The sequence below is a fragment of the Amblyomma maculatum genome, chromosome 4 (assembly GCF_055883805.1).
Source record: "Amblyomma maculatum isolate TAMU_Amacu chromosome 4, ASM5588380v1, whole genome shotgun sequence".
NCBI lineage: Eukaryota > Metazoa > Arthropoda > Arachnida > Ixodida > Ixodidae > Amblyomma > Amblyomma maculatum.
The window spans coordinates 139024919-139050179 of NC_139347.1; the positions used below are offsets into that span (position 1 = coordinate 139024919).

A 25261-nucleotide genomic window follows, 5' to 3' on the forward strand; every position below is an offset into this window, starting at 1 on the left:
TGTACACCGAGCCAGGGACTCCGGAACCGGGGGTCAGGGGGGGCGGTCGACCCCCCAATTTTTATTCCGAGGGGGCGGCGCCCCCCCCCCTTCCCACCGCTCACACTTAAATCACTTTTATGAGCGCTCACATTTTAGGACGTTAAAATGTAGACTGTGTTGTAATGAGCTAGCATGGACTGCCACCATTTCGAACTTTTTTTTTGCTTGAACTAAATTAATACTTTAAAAAAATAAACAAGTATTGAATGACTGACCACAGTTGATGAGAATCAGGGGATTGAAACAGGCCGTGCGCGAACTTCTTAACTCAAGTGTATATTGTTCGCGCGTATACTTCTTCGAACTAAGGTTTTTTATATATATTTTATACGAAATTAAGGCACTTTTTTCATTTCTTTGCCCAAGTTTTGTTCGCTGGCGTGAAAATTGACAGATTGCAAGAATAGGGAACCCTTGAGCCAACATAACAATTTCTTCTCGCAAAGAGTCTGAAGGCAAGTTGCTGGGACCCTTTAAACAACCTTTTGTTGGCTCTGTCAAGTTACGTATACTCTTAAACTAGCTTTTCGATTGCTTGAACTTGAATCATGTAGGTAATTTTAAGTGAGTATAGTAACGAGTATTTTGAAATTATGAAGTGCGATAGTGTTTTAGAAGGCTGTATTTGCGAACAATTCACGGCCTCATTCTTCTTTAGGGATAAAACATGCTTTCAAATTGCGTAAAACTAAATTTACAAAGTGTAAATGTGGGGCTAAATTTAATTAAAATTACGATAAAATGATAAGGATAACAATAAAATAAAATAACAAAATAAAATCAAAATTACCTCAAAATAACAATTACGACCTGACAAAATTTGCCCCCCCCCCCCCCCCCCTAAAAAAAAAAAGTTCTGGATTCTCTGCACCGAGCATAAGGAGTCGGGCATTATATGTGCTGGAGGGAAGTCGTAGAGCCGTTTTCGTGCAACTTTGTAGAAGCGCGTTCAACTGGTCTCTCTCCTTTTGTTTGAGGGGGAGGTATGGGAGGACATATATGTGGCGCGGCTTATAATGTTATAAGCCTGGGTGAGGCGAAGTGTGTTTCGCTCCCGTAAGCCAGGCCAACGGTTGGCTACGCGGTGAATCAGTCGGGTACTGTTGACTTTGTATGGCGAGTCTTTATGACTTTTCAGTGCGCACCATGAAAGTGAAGAACTAGACCTAGCACACGTGTTTTGGATACTAGTGGGATCAAATGGGTATCTAGCTTGAGGGAAATAGGCGGACTGTCTGAATCGTATTGCTTGGGGCGGTAGAGAGAGAGTTCTGATTGTGAAGGGGAGCACGGATGCTGCTACGACACCGAGGATGAGAGCTGGGCACTCCCAATAAACAACTTGGCCCGCTGGCTATGTATACCTCGGTGTGTCGTTCTTCACGGCCACGCATGTGGTCAGAGCTAGCGACGGGGCGTCCGGTTCTGAGAGCAGAGCCCGAGTCCCGTGATAACTTCCACAAAATGGCGCACCAACGCAGGGCCCCACTGGCAGTCCAGTTGGGGAGGCTAGCTGACGAATGGTGGAATTTCACGCAGTAGTAGGTCGTCCGAAGTCGGCTAGGCGATCCTGGCCGGTATGCGAAGCCTAGCCTGATGGCAGGGGCTTCCAACCGTTATTGCGATACGCCTCGAGTGAAATCGCAGGTGTGGTCCACCGAACGAGTCATTCTCAAGGAGATCCTCAATAACTCGTCAAGCTACTGCCAGTTGCCGAAGCTACCCTTTAACACCCGCTCAGGAAAGCCGGCCCGTTGGCCCAGCTCACGGTAAAGTGCCCATTTGTCTACCTCCGCCCAGAACCACCAATGCAGTAAGTCCGTTTTGCCCGTGGCTCAAAACCGCGCAGCCTGTACGGCGGAGAATGCGGATGAGAGCGCTGCCGAAGCGCGCCGAGCACAGGTTCAAAGTTCAGCGGCTCAGGAGAGTCGAGAGCGGCGTCACATGGATATGCGGTGAGGTCACTCGTATTCGGCAAGTCAGTTCACGAGCAGCCAGATGCCGTTCGGAAAGGGAGTGTTAATTATGGACGCAGGTGCGATGTCACTAGGTGCGGTGGTACACCAAATTTGCGGAAGGGGGTCGCATCGGGGAGCGCCCTGTTGCGGAAACCTCCAGAGCACGTGCACTTGAGCTTACGTTCAGCAAAGAGTTGTCAAGAGTTAGTAGGAAGGCTCATATTCTTTTTCTTATGTCGTAAGAGGGTCGCAAGTCTTATTGAAGAAACAGAACCCCGTGACAATTCAGGCCAAATTGCGCTGTGAAGCCACGTACTGTGGTTGGCGTTAGTTAACTCTAGTGTAGCTGGTATTGCTACGAGTGAGTTAATTGGAGACTTCCTGCTGGTCTATGATTAAGCTTTGCTACAATACTTGCTAGGCAATGACGTCTCAAATGAGGGCAGAAAGGCGTTATTGGCAAAGAAGCGACCGCCGAGATCGGAATATAAAGGCGCTCTAGGGTGAATATGGGAGATGGCATAACTACCGGAATGTGCACTGGCAAGCCATTTCCTTAGTTCTGCGCATGAACGCAAAGGTCGAGACCAATTTCGACGACTACACAAAGCGATTGCGCGAGATTATAGCCAATGCCCATAGGAAGGCGAACCGCAGCCGCGGTAAGAACATTTGCAAGTCTGATAGCTAGCTATGCTTACGCACTCAGCGACGTGACTGCGAGATCGTGGCGAGTTGAGCGCCCAGATGGGTGGAACCGTTAGAGGTTGCTGAGATTGTTTCGCGGCTGCAAGCTGAAAAGCCCGAGGTCGGGCAGAATCGGAGGACCCATGCCAACAGCACTTCCTTTGAAAGTAACTGTAGAAGCATGACCCTACATGCGCATAACTGCGCGTAGGCAAGCGATCCCGAGAGCGGTCTTTACGGGCACCGCTGCAAAATCCGAAGCCAGCGCAGTCGCTGCGACAACGGGATATATGCCGCTCACGTGCAATCACCCTGTCCACGTGTTCATTCACCAGCGAAGAACCGCAAGCCGTGCTAAGGCGTAGCCAAGATGTATTGCTTTAGCAACCTACCAGTCTTAACTAAAGCTAAGCCCCAGGCAATTTTTTTTATTAAACTATATTTGCTGCAACGTGCGAGGTTGGGATTGCTTGGGGAGCATCTCTACATAACCAGGAATGCAATCGTATTCCTTCCGACGCTTCGAATATTGGGGTCTATACTCGTACCTCAAGAATTTTCATTCCAGTAAAGCGATATCCTACGCGTTTTCGACACCGTGAAACGTGCATAACTAATTACAGTGGCTGCAATCTCAATTATGATGGTTTCACTTCTATCCGCCATATTGGATGGTGACCTCATCAGTCATCACTGGCAATTAGGCTCTGCGAGCAAAACTGGTGTAACAGGTGCGATGAAATGGAGGGCAACATGAGCCTTTCAAAGACGTGGAGCCTGCTACGATATCTTCTTGATCCCGACAGTTCGAAAACACAATCGAACATAACAATAGCAAAGGCAAGACACGCGTTCGATCGGGGCTGACGTGGAACTAATAACTAAACTTGTAGATACAACATCCCTCCCTCTTACGCAATACGCGGGCCTTCCTAATGAGGCCCTCGACGCGCCCATCTCAGAAGCGGAGGTTAGAGCCGAAATCCTGATCTTAATTAGACGCGATCAGCCCCCGGCCCCGATGGGATAACAAATCAAATGCTACGAAACCTAGACCCTAGACGACGCCTCCATAACGACACTCACCAACTACATGCAAGAAGTATGGAGTAGCGGTCGTCTTCCCCAGCAGTGGAGAACTGCAAACGTTGTGCTAATTCCAAAACCTGGCAAGCCACCGAAATCGGAAAACCTCAGCCCTATTTCTCTAACCTCATGCATTAGAAAGCTTATGAAACACGTAGTCCAAACAAGGCTAACTAATTTCATAGTGAAAAACGACCTGTCGCCGCACGAGATGGTCGAGTTCTGACCGGGCCTGTGCACACAGGACGTGATGCTCCGATTACATGACATAATTGACTCGAAATCCAGAGACGCGAAGGTAATTCTAGCACTAGATCTAACAAAAGCATTTGACAACGTAAGAAACCAGGTATTCTCGCGGGACTGCACGAATTAAGAGTCGGCGAGAGGACATATATTTACGTAATGGATTTCCTAACAAACAGTACGTTGAAACAAAAGTTTCAGGAGCTAGAATCCCCCACTGTCCATCTGGCAAGTAAAGGAACGCCGCAAGGAGGCTCGGTGCTCCCCCCTTCCTCTTTAACGTGGTGATGAGAGCCCTTCCCTTTGCTCTTAAATTCATAAAAGATCTAAAGTTCAGCATTTACGCGGACGACGTTATCTCTGGATGAATAATGGCAGCGACGGCAGCATAGAGGAACGCCTACAGGCGGCGGCAAAAACCATTGTGTCCTACGCGGACGAAAGGGGCTCTCCGCAAAAATCCGAACTTTTCATATATAACCCAAAATCAATGAGGTTGAAGGGCGTAGAAATTAAGGTATAAATTACGGTCGACTGCAAAACCGTACCAAAAGTCCAGCAAATCAAAATCCTCGGACTTTTTATTCAAGAGGACGGATATAACGACGTAACGATAAAAAAAAAAAAAAAAAAAAAAAAAAAAAAAACTCACTACCTACGCGACGCAAGTAACAGGGATATTTAGGATTGCATTCAAAGGCAGAGGCCTCAAAGAGAGAAGCCTCTTCACACTGATGCAGGCGTACATAATAAGCTGAATATGCTATGCCACACCGTTCCTCAACATCAGGACCGATTAAAAAGATGGTAGACGCACTCATCAGGCGTTGCGTCAAGAGGGCGCTGGGTCTACCCATCTCCTCCTCTACGGAATGCCTGATAGAAATGGGAGTGCATAATAGCTGGACGGAACTTGCTGAAGCGGTGAGAATCGCCCAATATGAAATATTAAGTAGGTCGAGCACGGGTCGAACCATCTTAGAATGGGTGGGTCGAGAAACAGAGAGGGGCACAGCCGACAAGGTTGCCCCACCACCACAATGTCGCGAGAACATCATTGTCCGTCCTCTCCCCCGCAACATGCACCCAGAATACCACAAGGAGAGACGGAAGAGAGGAGAAGCACTGGTTAAAAGAGCAAAAGAATTCAGAGTAAAAGACGTTGCCTACGTAGACGCTGCAAGCGGCCGATCAGGGGCGGCAGTCGCCGCGGTAGTCAATGGTAGCGGCGCACCAGTCGTCTCCGCCACCATCCGAAGCAGAAACATAGACAAGGCTGGAGGTCGCAATAGCGCTCGCTTGCGTCGGAATGAAGACTAGATTGATCTTTAGCGACAGTAAAACTGCTCTCTGGAATATCGGAAAAGGCAGGGTCTCGCAAGAAGCCGCCCGTGTTCTAACGGCTGTAGCTAAAATCGATCACAAAATCACCCTAATTTGGGTCCCAGCACACACATCCGTCCCCGGCAACGAGGCGGCCCATGATTTAGCCCGAGATCTCTACTTCCGGGCAAACACGGAGCCGCCCGACTACCAGGTGATGGATGAACGTTTGCAAGCCTATAAAGAAATAATCGAAAATTATAGATTAGGAAAACGTCTGATGGCGCCACCGGATCCTAGCTTAAATAATAAAGAGGCCATAGCCTGGCGGCGATTACAAGCCGGAAATTTCCCAAACCCTGTCTGGTTGTTTCACACCCATAAACACGAGAGAAAAATGATAAATGTAAAGCCTGCGAAGCGAGGGGGACCCTCGACCATATACTTTGGGGATGCCCTTAGTCTCCGGGAGCTAGAAACAACATTAAAAGTAGAGAAGCCTGGTTAGCCCTGCTGCGAAGCGACGTCCCCGCTGACAAGCAAAAAGCCGTCCGCCTGGCGGCTGATGCCGCGAATAACCAATCTACGCGTATTCAACAGTCCTTAGTCGCGAAGGTTCTAGCCCCCGTTTCTCAGGCCTGCGTGCCAGGATCGAGGAGTAGGGGGCCTCCTAAACCGTGGGAAATTAGTTTTAATCAATCAATCAATCAATCAATGGCGCCCGAATTTGGCCACCATCTCGGATTATGACGTTGTCACAAACAGAGCTGCCTTGGATTTCGGAAACCGAAACTGTGGCGCCATTTTATCCCCGGACACCATAACAAGGTTCTACTTTATTCCGCCATATTGGATCGTGTCGTCAGGACTGGCACCCAAATTTGGCCGCAATCTTCTATTTCAGCTGCCGAAACTATGCCGCTCTTTGATTATGAGATCACAATCACTTGGTTTCACGCTATTATATTATGACGTCGTCATTGGCACCCAAATCTGGCCACCATCTCGGATTTGAGATTCCAAAACTATGTCACCATCTTTACTAACGTTACTAGAACAAGCTTTTTTTTTTGTTCTAGTAACGTTGATCTTTACGTCCTAATCACGTGGTTTCACTTCTATCAGCCATATTGGATTATGACGTCTTTTCACCCAAATGTGACTTCCATCTTAAATTATGACGTCATAGTCACGTGACGGCCGTCATCTCGGATGAATTAATGACGTCATTTTCTTAGATTTATTGGTAACATCAATTGACGGCTATCTTAGATATATCAGCGATATCACCAATTGGATATACTGACATAACAAATCAATCTCCAATTGGGTTGTCATCAATTTACTGTGGGGGCCGCCGTCCTGAACTCCTCGGACTTCAGAATTTCATGCAGAAGGGAGGTGGTAGCAGGCTCCAAGAAAACGAGAAACGTGATACGAGCTAACGCTCTTGAAAGTTCTCTAGTGAGGTCATCGCCTCCGCTTCCCCGAAAATATTATCTGGACTTTAGACACAGTAATCTAGAAGGGAAACAACCCAAATGAAATATGCCATCTGAAAATAACTTGGCAGAGCCTAGCAGCCCGTATTTTCAGAAAGCAAATGCACGCCCAAATGTAGGTCCTCGATTTACGCTAATGGCTGGCCACAATTTCAACCAACTATCGGCAAAAGATAGCTGGGACCCAATGCTCGGCATTCAAATATGGCCCAAAGGGCTGTGGTTCGCTGCCCACGAGGTTGGCAAATACCATGCATGGTTTAGCGAATGCATTTGTATGTTCGCGCAAAGGAGGCAGAGCGAACTAAATTTACAGAGAAATTATCAGCAACATGAGCATGCCTTCTTTTCCACTTCTGCTGTTTGTTGAAATTTCTCTCGACTTGCGACGATCACTATGAAAGAAGGACCTCATTTAGGAATATACAAGCTTGCTGAAAGATCCTGCAATGTGCCTGTGCGCAGCGCAGTGGTGTCGTTTTGTAGTTTCTTAGGTGCAGCGTTTCTTCTGAGATTGACATGATTTTCGCACAATATTCTGAGGGACACCTAATTTTTTCACGAAGAACGTTGGCAACATTACGGACCGACATTTGAAACAATTCAGGTCATGTTTTATGTTGCTGGATAGGACATTTTGTGAAAGGTTGGCCTCCTACCTTGGCCTTACGTCAGCAGCCGAAGGCCAGCCGCTAACCAGTATGAATACCAACCTCTGATGAGTGGTCACCACGAGCGCAATTTGAAGATTTATAAACCATAGGCTCCACGCAAAGCTTACATTTCACTCGTAAACTCACACAGACCACCTGAATGGATTTATTACGTTAAAATATTGCCGCAAGTACAGTTTCAGGAGCCCTTTAAATCAGTATCACTTCGCAGACACGAACTGCTTTATTTGCTATATGCCGTATGAGCCAGTTTCATAAAATCCCTGCACTATCCCACTGAACGAATGATCCCCAGTATAGTTGACCTTCTGTCTGGATGCCTTTTGCATGTGTGCATCCCCCAAAATTTTGATGTGCGGACAGCGATAGCAGGATGCCAATGGCTACGTTTTCACACGATGCAGCCTATTTTAATTAAATAAGGCCAGATTGTTAGTTATGACGCACTTCAATGCAAGGAAGCAGAGGTATGAGTCCCAACTTGACCACTCCGTTTCACTGCAGCTTTTCTTACAAAGGGCCCTATGTAATGGTGTTCAAATGATAAGACCTTGTCAACCAATGAGGAATTGTACAGTACAAAATGTCATCACCATTACGACTTGTGGGGCACCCGCATGTCAAGAGCTTGTAGTGTCGCAATCCTTCAACCAATCAGATATCTCGACACAGCAGTGCGAGACTAGACGCCGCCTTTTCCACTGAATGAGACCTCAATGCTATCACGTTTAAACTTGTACAGGAAACAGTTCTCGCCCAGCAACTCCTCTTTCAGCGTTTCGCTGGTGAAACCCTTTGTACACACTGGGCACAACCACACGTTGGGTTCTGAAAGATCATGGATGTATGGGAGTTTGAATGAGTCAGGTTGGCACCCCTTTGGTGCATAAGCTGGTGCATAAGGTTAAAGGATTTCTGCAAAAAGCTACTCCTGCATGCGCAGATAATTTTTCGCGTGTAGAGCAGTGCTCGTGCAGTCACAGTCAAGTGAAAATTCGAGTCTCCCGAGAGAATTGGAAAGGTTGGCAGGTATGACTACTGCAACAAGAAGCACAGGAAACAGGAGCTCTAAGCTGCAAACTGCAATTCATTTTAAACCATCTCACAGCTTTTGTGCTTGCCCAGATATGCCTGGATTGCCAGCTTGCAAAAACATGGTCAAAGCAGCTACTATGGGATAGGTGACTCCACAGCACATCTTGCTTGTTGCACTTGTACCAGCCCATTGTTCAAGATCCCTATGACAGCTTTTGCGATAAAACGCTATTCAAGGGTTTCTCCCCCGATTCTTTTCAGAAACTTGTGAAGCCAGTTCATCAAAACCAAATGCCTTGCGCTGCAGCAGGACCAGCAAGACCCTTCACACTCAGGCAGGAGGATTCAACACAGCAACACGGACTCGGTGCACACCTGTTTATTGGAAGCACACATGCACACAACCTGCAGAATAAAACAAAAAAGAAAAATAGCAACAGCAAATAGAAATCCACACTAGCGTGAGTGCTGCATGTTGTCGTCCAGCCTTTGTCAGCTATAAGTAAACTGGAGAGCAAAAGGAAAAAAATTGCCTGTTCTGCCTGGTGGACACATGTGCTGCATGAAAATTCATGAAGTGTCAAGCGTAGCCATCTTACAGTCTGCTTGCTCCCAATCACTCAGCAATTCCCAGATGGACTAGTAATCAATTGCCTTGTGTCAGGCTTTTTTTCTGCAGCTAAATGGTATGCACATACAGTTAAAACAAAAATATGATAAAAAGGTCAAGATGCGCACGCTTCCACAGCAGCATGGCCGAAGCACCTTATTCAACTGCCATGCCGGCACCAGATTGCGTGTATACCAGCACACGCGGGCACTGGCACAAGCGCATGCAATACAGAAAAATTGGCGGCCCACGTCTGGCCACAGAAATGGGGACTGAAGAAAGAATGGATGGTGAGGATGTTGCTTTAGTGTTTCCCTCTGGTGGCACAGTGTAGGCCCCCTCCCCCCTTCCCCGAGGTAGGTCCCCTCTCTCTGCTGGTGGCAGAGACCCCGTGTCTGCCGCAGCAGCTGTGGTCAGCATCAGCGCATCCGGTACGAAAAGCTCTCGCACAGCTCCGAAAGGTCACCCTTGAAGTCGATGTCTATGCTGAAGTCCAGGTCCCGCTGCGCAAAGAAGCACCCACCTCATCAGCATGTGACTGCATAAGTCAAATCTCTTCACATCATGCTGATAACACTCGCATGGATCTGAATTTCCGAAAATGCTTGACAATTAAAATATACAAGCACAGACACTGTTCCGTTCAATCTAGTGGGTCTCCACTGGTGGAACATCGTGGCCCACCTGCTCACTACAGTCCAGCCAAGAGCACATCAGTACTTGTCGAACAATCCGCCTGCTTTGGCATTACGGTTGTCATGCAGTCACAGGTGCCATGTGGACGCCAAAGTGTCTGTCACGGCTTTCCATTGTAGCTGATAACCGCATGTCACCAGCACATGCCACTTGTCACAACCCATATTCTTGCTGCCCAGTTTGATTGTCCTGTTGCAACAACAGCAAGTTGGGCATCTGCCATGGCAATCATGACTTCGCTCACGTTTTCTTCATTAAGGTGCATCAAAAGTAAAATGGAGTGTGCGAGTACTGGTCAAACTGAGCAAAAATGCAAAGTTTTATCAGCAGGTGCACAGCAGAGATTGAGAGTGTATCCACACATCCAGCTGACCCATCTCATGTTGTAATGTAATGCTCTTCAGTCCATGCAGAGCACAAACAGTTGCACAGATTGAAGACATTGGCATTTGTGGCAGTGCAGAATGCGCTGGCCACTGAATCACTGCAGCATCGCTCAGGCCAACAAGAAAGCAAGTATCATAACATTAAAATTTACAGGTCAGCTCGATGTTGCGGTGCACTCTTGCTCTCTGCTGCAAGTTTGTTGACAGAGAGCACTGGCATGCACTTTTGACCACTTTGAAGATAGCTGAAGTGTTGTTTCCTTTTGGGTTGAAAAGATGAATTGTGGTGGCCTCAGAAAAATAGGGGGAAAGAGTGGAACTGACCAATGATGGGGGCTACTAGATATCTATCACTTGCTTTCAGTGCTCAACAGCCACACATGTATGAAAGGACCTTGCGCGAGCTGAATGCTCCAGTGCGGTCACCTACACAATACTCTTATCACCCCCTCGTTCCCATTGGGCTCCTGTAGTTCAAACTCTAGTTGAACAAGCTTGTGGTTCCCTTCAACATCATAATAATGGTGGTTTCATTGATGAAGTTTAATGTTACAAAGCAACTAAGGCAATGCAGGATGCCTTAGTGGAGGGCTTTTTAGATTAACACCACCTGAGGGTCGCTTCGACCGAGCCTTGGCAGAGTAAAAAAATATAAGCCGTCCATGTGCCATTAGTGCATATTAAAGATCCCCATGCTGTCAACTGCGGCATCTCTCATAGCCTGGGTTGCTTTAGGAAATTAATCCCAAATACCAATTAGGTAAAATAAAAGCAATACATTTCGCCCCTTCAAGCTTTAGGTGCCATTTCTTGCACCTAAGAAGTGACACTTTAAGGGGAGATGCACGTCGAAAAAGCGAGTTTTTCACGACATTTTTCAATTTTCGGTTTTTTACTGCAAAATTATCTTTGGGCATTCAGCTACAATCCCCCCAAAAATCAAGGGAAAATTCGAACGCGAAGTTAATAAAAAATCCATTTTATTGAGCCAAGGTGACTCGAGAAACTGCAATTGTTCGCGCACATCGTCAACTTTCGCGCGTCTGCCTCTCGAGAACGCGGGAGCGCCCGCCATTGCCGTCTGCTTGGAGAGGAAGAGTAAGCCTTCTCTCCGACAGCATCTCCTGCAGTTTCGTATTTTTGTATTTTTTATTTTTGTATTTTGTGAATAAATTTCATGTGCTTGTGTCATGTTTTTCAAGAATGCAGATGTTTCAAACTTTCAGATGCGTTTTTCTCCACTTCTAATTTTCAGCATTTTTTACATTTTGTGCACAAACTTTCAAGTGCGTAGAATTCTCAGATTTGGATAAAATTTTGCACACAGCTTCTTCAAAGTATGCAGAATGGGCATATCTATCTGGATTGTCAATATCTCTTCTACATTTTTTGGCAAAAATTCAAAATGTTGACTAGCAGCACCCAGAATGTACACTTTTGATGTTAGTGAATTTTTTTGCAAATACAGGATATTGTAATCAAATTTCAAGTAGTTTTGCTCATACTACTGAACCTAAGATGCAAAATGAGCTATTGCAAGCTACTCTAAACATAAATTTAATCCTCAAAAAAGTGTGCACAAAAAGCCCTATATTTTACTTTTGAAGACTCTATTACACAAAAACTATGCATGCTACATAAAAACTAAGACCATATTTGGAATCTGCATTAAAATCCTTATCAATGATATAAGTTTCATAATCATAGGTTGAATATTAAGAAAAAAGTATCTTCGAGGAGCATCTCCCCTTAAAACAGACTTTCACTGGTGGTGTGAACACGGGGTGCCACACTCACAGCCATTAAAAAAAAAGGGAGGGAGGGGCATGGCAGTTGCCAAATGCACGAGACTCATAGTAAAAAAGGGAGGGAGGGAGGGGCATGGCAGTTGCCAAATGCACGAGACTCATAGTCACCTTGTTCTTGGGGTTGGGCTTCATGCTGAACACGCCACAGATCTCTTCGCCTTTCTTGACTGTCATGTAGTCATCGAAGTAGAACACAGTTTGCTTCCAGTGGGTGTATGCTGCCTCAGGGGCTGCAGAAAAAAACACGGCCAGTCAAAAGAGGCCAAGCACAGCACGACTGCAACAATGCAATGCCTGGCATAAGTGTTGCCAATAAAACCTCCTGGCCCACACAAGTGTGCCGGTACCCCGTGCTATTTCAGGAAGGCAGAAGGTACATCATGCAGAGCACATGGCTGCAACCCATTTCATTAGCAGCGGTGAAAATGACATCCAAGCCTCTTGCAGGAACTTTTCTAGCAGGAGAAAACGCGATTTACAGCAGAAATTTCAGGTCTCGTAAAGAAAAAAAATTATTTCCAAGGCAACATTTTTGCCTTTGGGGCACGTAAAAAGGAGGGCTGCGGCAAACTTTTGGCCGGTGGAGCTAGCAAATTCAAGTTCTCCCTGTGGTTGTAGTAAAACAAGAAATTATCAACCCTACATCCAAGTTTCATCTCATCAGTGATCTTAAAACTCTGAAATGAAAAATAATGCACACAATGCAAGAATCATATCTTTTGCACTAATAACTTCCTCTGATACAGTCGCCGACCGTTTTTTTGGTCTTGACGGGACTCTGGAATTGGTTCCACTACTCGAACAATCCGAAAAAGTCATTACTTAAAAAAAAAAAATCACATTTCTGTGAAAAGTCCGCTTTACAAATCCCAAAATTCACCGCTCCCCATGTTTCGTTTTATGCTGATAATAGAGAGTTATAGGATAGCGCAATCTGCTACTGTGATCAGCTTCCATGCTCTGCCCATGCCCACAAGCCAGCACGATCCAATATGGCGAGCCGGTCGCCAGGGCTGGAGTGCTGACTGATGACGATGCAGGAGGCGTGCATGCCGCCGGAAGCATGCAAATTGCACATGGCGGTCACCGCATGCACTGTGGTGCCCCGCAGAAGTGGACCGTGCTAAGCTGTAACCACTATCTCGGCCAATCATGCTTTCATCATGTCCACGCCACTCCCTGACATACTGTGACACGCAGGTCATCTCATGCCGTGCACGAATGCACGCCCCGCGTGAAAATAACATTCAACTTCCATGGTTAACGATGGTAGGAAAGACCGCAAGATGTAACTGATGGGAAAAAATGAGCGTAACGAGAGCCTACATGCATTGCACCCCATGGCGTCCAAGCAAGCCATGGCGGAGGGTGCTCACGCTCAATTTTTCCGTCCGACTGCGCGCTCTAGGTTACCGTGATGACAAAAACGAGCATTCCCTTATTACCATTGCTTCTAACGGCAATGATGCACAAAAAAGGCAATTAAGCTAGCCCGTCCAAATAACTACACTGAGTTGTGCTGAGCCCTCTACAGAATACATCAGTGCGGTCTGGCTTCGAGTACTTTATTTAAGGGGGGACACTGGTCTTAAAGCCATTTTCTTTTTTTTTGAACTAAAGTGATGAAACTTGGCACATGTGTGCAGTTCCTGGTGCTGATTCCAAAAATATAATCAGTTTTTCTCTGAACCAATTAGGCGTTAAGATAATTAAGAACAATGGTGCACTTGCTGTGAAAACAATAGGAAAAAAACCACTCCACAAAAACTTCTTATTAGCATATAGCTATATACTAGAATGAATAAGGAACACAATGTTGCAAGCAGATTTTTGATTTAATGATTATTTTTCATTTTATTGCACATTGAAGTTTAGTAGTCATAACATGGAAACACAGTGGTCACAAAAAGTGCCATTTTAAAAAATTTTAAAGCAATAATTAAGAAATCTGCTTGCAACATTGTGTGCTCCACATATTTGGCTTAATGCTGAAACAAAAATCATTGCTGTATCTGCAATGGGTGTTGAGATATCGCATTCACCAACTTGACAGGAGACCAAAATTCACATCTTGAGAAAATGAGAAAAACAAACGGAAGTCATTTTTAATCACTAAAAGTAAAAAATATGTACATGTCAACTACCAGACATTGTTAATATGCCCCAGGGGCATAGTCATTTTGAGCCCTACCACCTTTGTGGCGCTTTTTCAGAGCACGCTGCAAATTTTCTGCCGATGCGAGCTTGCTTGTAGATGCAACGGACCGAAGCTTGTCCTTTTCTACAATACGCCGCACACTTCTCTGGCCAGGATTCAAACACAGCTCGTTCAAAATTCCTACCGAGGTCCTTTGGTACCCTATATTAAACTTCAAGACTGCTTCTGCAACTGCGGCCTCAACACTGAAGAGGGATGCGTGCCTTTCTTTTGGTGCCAGTGCCCATATGAGAGAGTGTAGGCTCTCATTATTATTTTGGGTTTTTCCCCTTGCACATCGCTCAAGGAGCTTCTTGTCAGAGAGGCGCTCATAAATTGGTCGCAATGCCTTGCATACATGACTAGGAAGGCTGTAGCGGTGCCTTGGGGCTGGCTCTCCTTTGGCACTGGCAGCATTTTGCCGGCACCAGGAACTTGAACCTGTTGGGCAAAGGCTGTGATCAGACTCCTGATCATTTGATGTCACATGATAACAGGTAGCCATCACCGCTTTTGCCATTTCTTCTATGTTGCCACTGTGGGACTTGAGTGCCCAGCCATAGTAAGAACTTAGCTTGTTGACTAGATCACCAGTTAGTCTGCCTTTACCACCAAGTGGTACCGAGCCTGACCCTTTTTGTTTTGACAGCAGATTGCGGAGAGCTGCCCCATCCGCTTTTGAACACGGTTAATGCAATCTTCTTTGGTGACCTCAACGTAGCCATACACTTGGTCATCTTTCAGGGCGAGGAAGGACCGGCTGTCGCCGTCTGACAGCACCGTTGTATATCTGAGGTTGTGCTTCTGGAGCGATCTTCTAAATAGGATTAGGGCTGCTTCTACTTCCATCTCACCAGCCTTTTTATCAGTATTTTTCTGGCAGACGTGGCTTGCTCTCCATTCTTGGTACGTGGGGTCGTCCACTTTCGGTCCCCGCTCACAACCTGCGCAAAAATTGCTCAGGACAACGTAGTCTAGGACAAGCCCCGTAAAAAGCTCGATGACAGTGCCGACTCCGATGTGGGAAGAATGCCCACGAGTCATCCAAGTCCCATCGTAGGACACGGCTACGTTGCCAGGATTGTCAACGTTCAGTTCATCGTACAGCTTCCAGACTGACTCCGCGCATTCAACGGTCACTTTCTCGGCTGCACGCGTCGCGGCAGGCGTCAGCTTTTCTTTTACGTAGCTCTGCCACGTTTTCGTGTGCAGTCCACGATGGGAAATATTCATCGCGGCAAAGATGTCGTTGAATGCAGTCTGCCGGTTGCCGGTACTTTGCATCGCGCGCGCAGCCAGAATGTTCACAGCGAAAGGATTTACACTTTGCTTTCCGTCCACACGCGGCGAACTCCACGCCGATGCCTTGTCGCCGCAGTTGACACATGTCGAGAAAAGCTTGACAGCGAGGCCGTATGCGCGATCACCTCGGCCGATTTTAACACTCCCTCCACACGTTTTACACTTTGCACCGTCAAGAAGGCTGTTGATCGACTCGATGCAAATCACGGCGAAGCTCGTCTCATCAAACGGGCAGATCGCGGCATCGCTGGCGGCAAAGTCTGTCTTACGTTTCGTTGCTGGCGTTGAATCCAACTCCCGCAGTTTGGCGTCGGCTTTTCTCTTTTCACTTGCCAAATCGGAAGGCGCCAGAAGCGTTGTATCGTGACGAACGCGGCTGACGACGTCTGAAGTGTGCTCGCTTGACGGGCCCGCTAGGCCTAGCTTATCCGTAGGTTCGTCGACACGGTCACTGGACGCAGGAATCTGCTCGTTTTCGGCGTCTCGCAACACCAAAGCACCTTTCTTAGCATTGCCGATCGACGCCTTTTTCCTTTTTTTGCCGTATTTATGACGCATCGCAAACTTTCTCGTTGCCGTAGACATCGCTGCGACATCTCCGAGCCGTTCGAGGCTGACAGCACTAGGCAAGATGGCGTCTAAGGGCACGGCTCCGACTGCACTGACGCGCACAGCAGACGACGCGAGACGCGAACGGCCAATCACAGGGTCCCTTTTTGTCACATGCACCGAAGCAACGAATAGGAACGTGTGCTGTGGCCTTTTTTCTTTTCTTTGTTAGTTTCGACCCAATGAGCGAAACGACGCGCAGGAGCGCGAAATTTGAAGGCGAAAAGCCACTCTTTCGAAAGAGACCAAGATCGCCGTGAGCGCGGCCGTGGAACGGAAGCTATACTTTTTTGAAAATGCGCTATTTTTGTGAAAATATCGGCTTGAAATGAGCCAGCCGACTTGTTATAAATTGATATTACGCCTCAAATATTGACACGAGAGGTGAGAAACTTGGTGGAATCAGAGAATAATAGTTGTAGATTCTAATACTTCAGTTTTCTAAAAATTGATTTTTGGGCGATTTTTCCGCCTTTAAGACCCGTGTCCCCCCTTAAGGGGGGACACTGGTCTTAAAACTATTTTCGTTATTTACCAATCAAAATTGATGCAACTTGGTGGGTTTGTGTCGTTTTTTTGTGCAGATTCCAAAACTGCAATTATTTCTTTCGTGATCCAATTATTTCACGAGATAATTACACCAATTAGTCTAATTCTTACAAGAACAGTTACAAAATGACCACTGAAGAAAAACTTCAGATGAACACATTGCTGGACACTAGAAAGGATGAGGAACACAATGTTGCAAGCAGTTTATTGATTAAGCAATTATTTCCTGTTTTATTGCATAACAAAGTTCAAAGGTCAAAATATAGCATATAATGGTCACAAAAAAAAAGCCATTTTAAAAATTTTGAACACGAAATTAAAAATCTACTTGCTACATTGTGTGCTCCACATATTTGGCTTCATGCTGAAGAAAAAGTATTACTCTATCAGCAGTAGGTACTGAGATATTAAGTCTGCAAAACTGCAAGTGATGGACAATGCATGTTTTGAGAAAAGAGCAAAAAAGAAACAGGGGATTATTTAACAGACATTCACAGGTGCAATGCACACATTTACAATTTTAGAATAGCTAGAAACCTCCAGGAATGTGGTCTCTTTGCTTTCCAACGTCCAAGTGTCGTTTCTTTCATTTTGATTTACAGTTGCAGCACATTCAGTTGTCACTTCCCAGTGCTCTGCATTACACTGGAAGCAAGTGATTCACTAAGGACTATGAACGAGGTCCGAGCGGCGCAAGCACGCGGCGCGCTCTATGAAGACGACGTGTCCCGCAGTTTACGCATTGGAGAATAAGTTTGACGGCGATTTCGTATCCCCGTTCACTTTTTAAAGTGCCAATATCGCCGCCGTATGTTTCACGCTTCGCCAATCTCGGCAAACTGTTCAGATCTGACGATCGTGAACTCCGCCTTGCCAAGCAGACTGTCCACCGCGCTGCCGTCATCGTCACGAAAACAATCAGTCTACCGCTTCGTTGCTGGAGTTGGCGCGAGTTCAAGCTTTTTCTGTTTTGAGCTTATCTTTCTGCGCATCTGCGGCCTGTTGCGGCGGGTGCGACCGCTGGCAGTAGCAGTCTCCCGTGCTGGGGAACGCGCTAGGCCTACTTCAGGCTCTCTCACACGATTGTTCGGCACACTATTGGCCTGAGCGCGCACAGCCGGGGCAGGGCATCACTTGAGATGATTATTCAACTATTTTTGTCACTTTTTTGACAAATTCTTGCCGTGAACGCACCTCGCGGTTCGGAACCAAGCGGGGCCGGCGTCACGTCTCCGCCGTCAGCCAGCTCCACCAATGCGGTGACGCTTTATCGTCACGTGCACCCCGAAAGCCAATGGGATTGCAAATGCCACGTTTTCTTTTTTGCTATTTTTTATGCGACCAATGGGCGAATGTAAACAGCAGAGGCGGCAATTTGAAGACGAAAGGCGGCTCTTTCGAATGAGACCAAGATGGCTACGGTGCCGCGCACAAAATGGGAGCTACGCCTCGCGGAAAATGGTTATTTCGGGGGTCGTTTTCAGCCCAAATTTGGGCGACATCGATTATATAAATTGGCATTGTGACTAAAATACAGACCCTAGAGATGAAAAACTTAGCAGATAGCTAGATAAAGAGCTACTGATTCGCAAATCACGTTTTATAAAAAGTAATTTTTTCGAGATTTTTTATTTCAAAAGACCCGTGTCCCCCCTTAAGACCCTTCTTCATAAATGGCCTAGAGGAACGTATCGAGAGCCAGATGCAGAGGGCGAAAGCGGCTGCTGAGAATACACCGGAGTCTTTGCGTGCTGCAGGTAGCCTGCCTGTGTTAAGGCACAACATAGTGACGCAGCGCAGGATGCTATGCTTTTCTATTCCGATCCACGTGCACAAAGTAGTCAAGGAGGCTCTCGAAATTGCCATAAAATAATTTCTTCCATGCAAGGCCTACCATTACACATGCAGGCCATGCTCATGCTTTTGCCATGCACTGGCAATCATGCAAGTCAGTGAGCGCTGTTTAAAAATGACACTTCTGACCCCGAATTCTGGGGAACCGGTATATCTGTGAATTTTGGACATTTGATCAGGACTTCGAGATCAAACGTGCAGTACAAGTGAAATTAAAAGAGCAGATAGTGTTTCCAAACTATTTGAAAGTTTGAATATTTCCATACCTCTACCTTTTTGGCAGTCTCAAAAGCAGTGTGCAGCTACATTTACAAATGCCAGCTGCAATCTTGCTTTAGACAATATTTTCCAATTGCCTTTTGGTGCAATTGTGGTGCAAGTGTGGCGCGAAAGTGAGGAAAAAAAACTTGATTTTGTAGCAGGCCTTTCCGTTCAGAGCAAATGGCACTAGGCAGTGAACTGACAGGGTTCCTGCTGCTGTGTTTGTCAATCAAAAAAGCAACTAGTTTAAATCCAGACGGCAAAGCCCTTTGATATACTGTTATGATGATACGGGATCTGTGTAGAACACAACGAATGAGGACATCCTGCAGGCAGGCGTGCTCACCAGTAGAGAATCCCGTGCGCTTGTGGCACTTGGTGAACTCGACGTTGAAGAATGTGACAAAGGCCTGGATGTAATCATCACGGCGCACTTGCAGGTGAAAAGGTGAGGTGAAGGAGAGGTCCTCCACCCGCACTGTGTACAGGTCCACCTCCTTGAGGAGGCAGGCATTGGTGACCACCTGCTTGGGGTCCACCACGTCCACCAGAGGCTCTGATATGGCCACCTTGCGAATGCAGCTCATGTTGAAGCCATACACACTGTCCCACCCTGCAGGCATAAAGGGGAGACGGGCAGTGTCAGGGCTGCAAGCCTTCTTTACATATACAGCTTCGCTAACTAAATGTCAGACAAAGAAAAATTTACAACAAAGGAAAGATACCAGAAGAAAACAACCAAGTACCGAATTTACTTGTGCACAATTTTTTTTTCAAACTAAGGCTTGAAGTAGGATGTGCGCAAATTACGAGGAGATTTCGCAACCATGTCCAAAACATTGTCTACAAAGAATATAATGAGCAAAGTATATTAATAAATAAAGTGAAGTATAATACCACAAGCAAAATGTTTTTTTTTTTTTTTGTCACAGAACACCTACTTCATCTAGTCGCCGTCACAGTTGGAAAAACTAGACTCCAAGCATGGCTGACATCACAGCATCATTGCCAGTTCAGTTGAGTACATTTGATAGTCCATTTTTCTTGAAATTGTATTTCAAAATGTTGGGAAAGGTCATGTTTCACACTGCCAAAATTAAATCACAGACTGTCTCCGAAGAAGGCCTCTTCCTTCTCCCAGTGGGAGTGAGGCCAATTTTCTTGCTGACCATCCACTGCATGTAAAACTTGTGTACATTGCCTTTAAAAGGCTTGTTAAGGGGAGACGCGGGTCTTAGAACAGTCGAAAATGGGCAAAAAATAGATTTTGAGAAACCCATTTTCTGAAGGTTTAACCTTTCGAGCACCTGCAACCAAATTATTAACGCTGAAGTCTGTCGGGAAATACGATAAAATCGGTTTTCAAAACATCACGACAGCCGCAAAATGCCCCCCGAGAAGAGAAAATTTGTCCGATCGCCGCCATGTTGGGCTTGGCTTGAAGCTGTTTTCTTTGTGCGCAATTTGCACTATCTCAAAATGGCGTCGCTCAAGCAGTATGGCTGCGAGCGCTGGTTTTCCGAAGGCCGTTTATGGTCTCTGATTGGCTGTCACGCAGCGCGCTTTGCGTCTCCCATTGGCTGGCATGACTATGTCATTTTTTTTCTCTTTGTTTTGCATTCACCGCCGTGGCTGCCTCTTCGCGTCCGTCTGCGTTTGCACTCTCGTTCCTCAACGCACCGTTTGTGCTGATTGTTTTTTCTTTTTTTCCCTTTCGATCGAGATGCCGGACAACGGTAGATTGTAACCGTACACGTAACGAGCCTTTGGAAGCCGTAAGCCAGAAGATGCCGGCCGCGTCGAGACTTGCGTTACGACCGTGGGTTCAAATTACAGTGCGAACTGCATCCCGGATCACGATACACTGATGTCGCCGCCGCGTACTACTCTACGGCGGAGCCCACGCACTGTGTTGAGCGGTCGGCGCAAAGTCCGTTCTGTCGGGAAAGTCGGTGGCCCAACACGAGTTTCACCGTGTCCTCAGCGCGGAATGCGATGCCAGCACCGGAACTTTTCAGGGCCACCCAACTGTTTGCCACAGGCCCCCTTGGCACCGGACCGCTAGTTCCCTCAAGAAACCGTTTGCAGGGCTCAAGATATTATCCTTGGAGCTGGGCACCCCAGCCCCGCGCTCTCGTCGGCTTTCAAAAAAAAAGTCAACCCATAACTTCATGATTTTGTTTTTTTTTTTATTACAATTTCGTCATGTACACATCTTCAAAATTTTCAGGAAATGTTTCACTGAATGAAATAAGACATATTTTATTTTGTTTTGCAGGGGGACAGATAGGGAACACAGAAATAAAATCTGCACTTAAAGATTTCTCCCAAACATTTCTGTAGTCAGAGTCAGAACTTCAAATGAGATTTTCTCAACTTCATATTTTTTGCCAACATGACTAGCCTTACAGAACTTTTCATTATATACTTGTGGTACAATTTTAATACGTCTTACACCGTTGCATTCAGGAAGAACTGAACTCTGGAGCTATGCTATTTTTATGTTGCTAGGTTGAACATATCAAATTTGGGGGAGAGTAATGTCAGCTAATTATATTTAAAAATTATGGGGCATCAGCATAATTTGACATTTTTTATGGTAACACACCTCAGTGATAATATAAATAGCATAGCTCCACATGGCAGGTCTTTGGCTACAGCTACATTTTAATCAGAGCCAAATAATATTGAGGGAAAGTGTCTTATTCCCCCGTAAGAAATGACCTAATTAGGCATCAGTTATGTTTCCATAGTATGAGAACTAATTGAAATATAGTGAAACAAATTATATCTTTGAAAACAGCAGGAAGAAATACTTATACACATCGAATTTCATTGTGATACCTCTAATAATTAAAACATTTGTTTTAAGACCAGTGTCTTCCTAGAAATGTAAAAGAGCTCCAGGACTGATGTTATGATGCCCAGAATAGCAGCCAGGTTGGTCTATCTATGTCTACCCCAACTTCTGCAAGCACACTATCAACGAGATGGCCCTTGAAGCTATCAAGAGGCAACACCCGTGAGAGTCACAGCAGAGCAGCTGGTTGCTTTCCTCACGCAGCATCCAGCCAGTAAAGAACTAATGCTGCAGCGATCGAACCTTTTTCGTGCACTTTTCAGGCGTGAATGTGAATGCGTCCTTGCACGCAACTTTAGGCATCGTTTTGCCCTTGAAGACGACACACAGCCATCTGTTGCCCATCTGCAATCACCGCCAGCATCACAGTGCATCTTGCTTTTCACAGCTGGCCGTTTTTATCGTGACAGGTGAAACTCCTTTTTCGAGCGATGTAATGTTGAGTGGCATGTCAACTGTCAGCAGCATCCATTAGCATTTCCAGTATGGGACATAAGGACATTTTTCTTCCTAAAGGTTGCAAGCAGACTTGAGCGTTTTGGAGCAGCTCAAGGAGCTGTAACAATACCACTTGAGACCAGCTTTGGAGCAGTAAAACAGTTTTGGAGCATCCTAACTATATCTTGGAGCATGTTTCAAGGATCTAAAGCTTTTAATAATTGCAATATTATTTTCCTGATGTAAAAAAAAATAATTAGATTCCTTTTCATTCAATGTTCAGCGCTTTCTTGCCCACGCCCGCATCTGACAAGGGAAGACAAATAGCCAGAACCTGTAATTGTGTTTAAAATATCACATATGACCCAAACAATGATTTAGAACACACTAGCAGAAAACAAATTGCTTGGGCACTTTATAAGTGAACACTTAGTCCGACTTAAAGCCTTTTGCCTATTCTAACTTGACAGATTCAACCACACGAAGTCATCACTTTGATGTGCTCAAGCACCACCGCCAGTTTGGATTTCACATCAGCGAGCAGAACATTTCTACTTTGTATCGAGCATGTTCTTTGATCCCAAGCCTGTGCTGATAAATTCCTCGGCACTTGTCGCTAGTGCTCTTAGAAAGGATAAACAGCACTGAATGGCATCCTTTCCCTCCATCAGCTTCTTTACTTCGCTGCCCTCTGTCACCGGCTCCTGTTTTCACCCGAGTGATGGTGGGGTTTCCTTACTTTTATCAATGTTGGCAACGGGCCCTAAATGGCTTTCCAACAGCCTTGAGAAGGTTTCTAGTGATTGGCACCTTTTGACATTGATTTATCACCCCCATAACGCTTCAAGCATGCTTTTGCCTGATGTAGGCTTGACGTGCATGTTACTGACACGAGGCTCAAAGGTGAGCTCACTGCTTGTTTTCAAAGGAGAAGTATTAGAACAAATTGTGTAGTTCCTTGTTGCCAGACAAGGTTTCTAATGGCTCAAAGTAGTTAGCGGGTTTGCTCGATGCAGCTATGATGACATCACTGCACACTTCATTGCAGCCACATCATTTGAATTGTCCCCAGGGCCCAGAGATAATAGCCTGTAAGGTTGTCAATGAAGGCCTTGACAGCCTGCCCTTCCCTCTCCCAATAGTTTTTCCCTTTCCTGCACAAGGCTGCACAGTGCAGTCCCCACCCTTTTCTGGACGCGGTTGAGGCATTCTTCTTTCCCAATGGGAAATGAACGGTAGATCGTGTTTAGTGACACAATGTGCGAAAATAATTAGAGCTGGCTCCACCTTCATGCTCCCAGATTCGGCAGTGTTCTTTTCACACAATGCTCACTCCAGCACGGATTTGCCTCGTCGCCGGTATTATTCACCACCCTCCCCCTAACAAAGCAATGCTCCTCGCCAGGTTCGTGCACGACAACAGGCATAACAAGAAAAAGTGCACAAAATATACAAGTAAGTGCATTAATTCAGACAGAATGAAAATGACGGCTTTTCATATGGCGTGGGGAAAAGTTATAATTAATTTTGGCAGCAGGAGTAGCAGATGCATCCATAACGAGAATGCATCACTTTTGCGATGCAACATTTTCAATCATGACACCCAGATTACACAACTGTTTCATATGGTCAGTTGAAATTCGTACCTTTATGGTTCTAGTTGAGTTGCTTTACTGCACACAGCAGACCATTGCAAAGATGCCCACATCCAAAACTTGCACACTTTCTCATTAGTTACTAATGCCTGATGGCCAACTTTATAAGGGCGCTAACCTCAAGTTATTCAGCAAGTATGCAGCTAGCTTCATGGTGATCTCAGAACTGCATTTTAGTTTCAATAAAATGCAGTTTAGATCAGCATAAATACACAACCACACCAATTTTCATTACATTTCGGGTATAAATAACAATAATAGCTTTATTTGCTTCTTCCAAAGTTTAAAGAACCATTATTCGTGCCTACTATGCCCACAGCTGCCGGTTACTGAAAACTGACCACGAACTTCCACTTAAGAACGGTGTTGGAAAGAAAGCTCACAATTGATCTTCTCATCCTTGTACTGCCGGTCCTCAATGGCACACAGGAACAGAGTGGCCCGGTCAGGGAACATCAGGCCACCGGGTCTCTGAAACAAGAAAGACACAGACGTGTAGTGTCACCTGCATCTCCAGATATACTGTCCAATGTGCTGGATCATCTAGGGACCAGACCACAGCTATAGGAACACTTGTGCAGATGAAACAGGGTCATATGCACAAACCATAGCATACACAGTACAGAAGATACACAACCAAAGGACATCCCAGCAGAATTTGCACCGTGAAATCCTAAACACGAAAAACAAAAGCTCACGAAAATTGGCTGTATCATCCAAAATAAAGTACCTATGCGTAATCTCGGGCATGGCCGGTCTCAAGGTGCTCATACTTTTGTTAAAGCCTTTGCATTCGCCTGGAAACCAAGGGAAATTTCTGTCAGCGCCTCGCACAACTTCTCACCAAGTGAGGGCAGACCTGCCCAGGCCTGCCCTCCGCGCTGCTATCATAGCGCAAGTAGCATACTGAATTGCAGCCACCCGCGAAGCAGCAGCACGTGGTTTTTAAATTTTTTTTTTTCGAGCTGTAGGAGATCTAGCTGGGTACATGGCAAAGCCAATCGTTGTAATTGGGTGCCCGCACTCTGCTCGTCAAGACCAGCAATCGGTGTGATCCGATTTGCAAAACTTCTGGAGAGCCAAGACAGAGGTGGACTTTGTTATCCTAAGCTGGAGCTGTTGGCTCTTTTGGACAAACTTGTGAATTTCTTTGAAAATGCTGTGGAGCAGTTACCCTATACAAATATTCTCGAGCTGCTTCAGAAAATAATCGAGCCGGAGCTTGAATAGTAAGCGCTGCTGAAATTGCTGAAATGCCACCCCACACCAGGTGCCAAATAGAGCAGAGCACCTTCATGTGTCGGTGCTGGTTCACTTCCCTTCTTAAGCCTGCACACTTGAAAAGCGAATTTCATGCGAAGTGACAAGCACAGCTAGCATTCGCCCCTGCAAACATGGAAGCCACGTGGTCCAATTGTAAACTGGTATGCCGCATCCAGCTTGGGCACGAGACGACAGCAGCGCACGAGCTTCCGGCTAGCAT

The 25261-nt window shown here is 46.0% G+C and overlaps 1 protein-coding gene across 2 annotated transcripts in view; it reads right to left on the reverse strand.

Moving 5' to 3' along the window:
• Window positions 1–8917: 8917 nt before the first annotated feature.
• Window positions 8918–25261, reverse strand: part of LOC146193150 (protein arginine N-methyltransferase 1-like) — a 45321-nt gene continuing 28977 nt past the window's right edge. For both annotated transcript variants that reach the window (XM_084602585.1, XM_084602584.1), the window contains 4 exons: window positions 24162–24249; window positions 19172–19438; window positions 12162–12283; window positions 8918–9666 (listed from right to left, as the gene is read on the reverse strand). In XM_084602585.1, coding sequence (XP_084458711.1) covers window positions 9583–9666; window positions 12162–12283; window positions 19172–19438; window positions 24162–24249 — 561 coding nt within the window. In that variant the 3' untranslated portion in view covers window positions 8918–9582. The remainder of the gene's footprint in view (window positions 9667–12161; window positions 12284–19171; window positions 19439–24161; window positions 24250–25261) is intronic.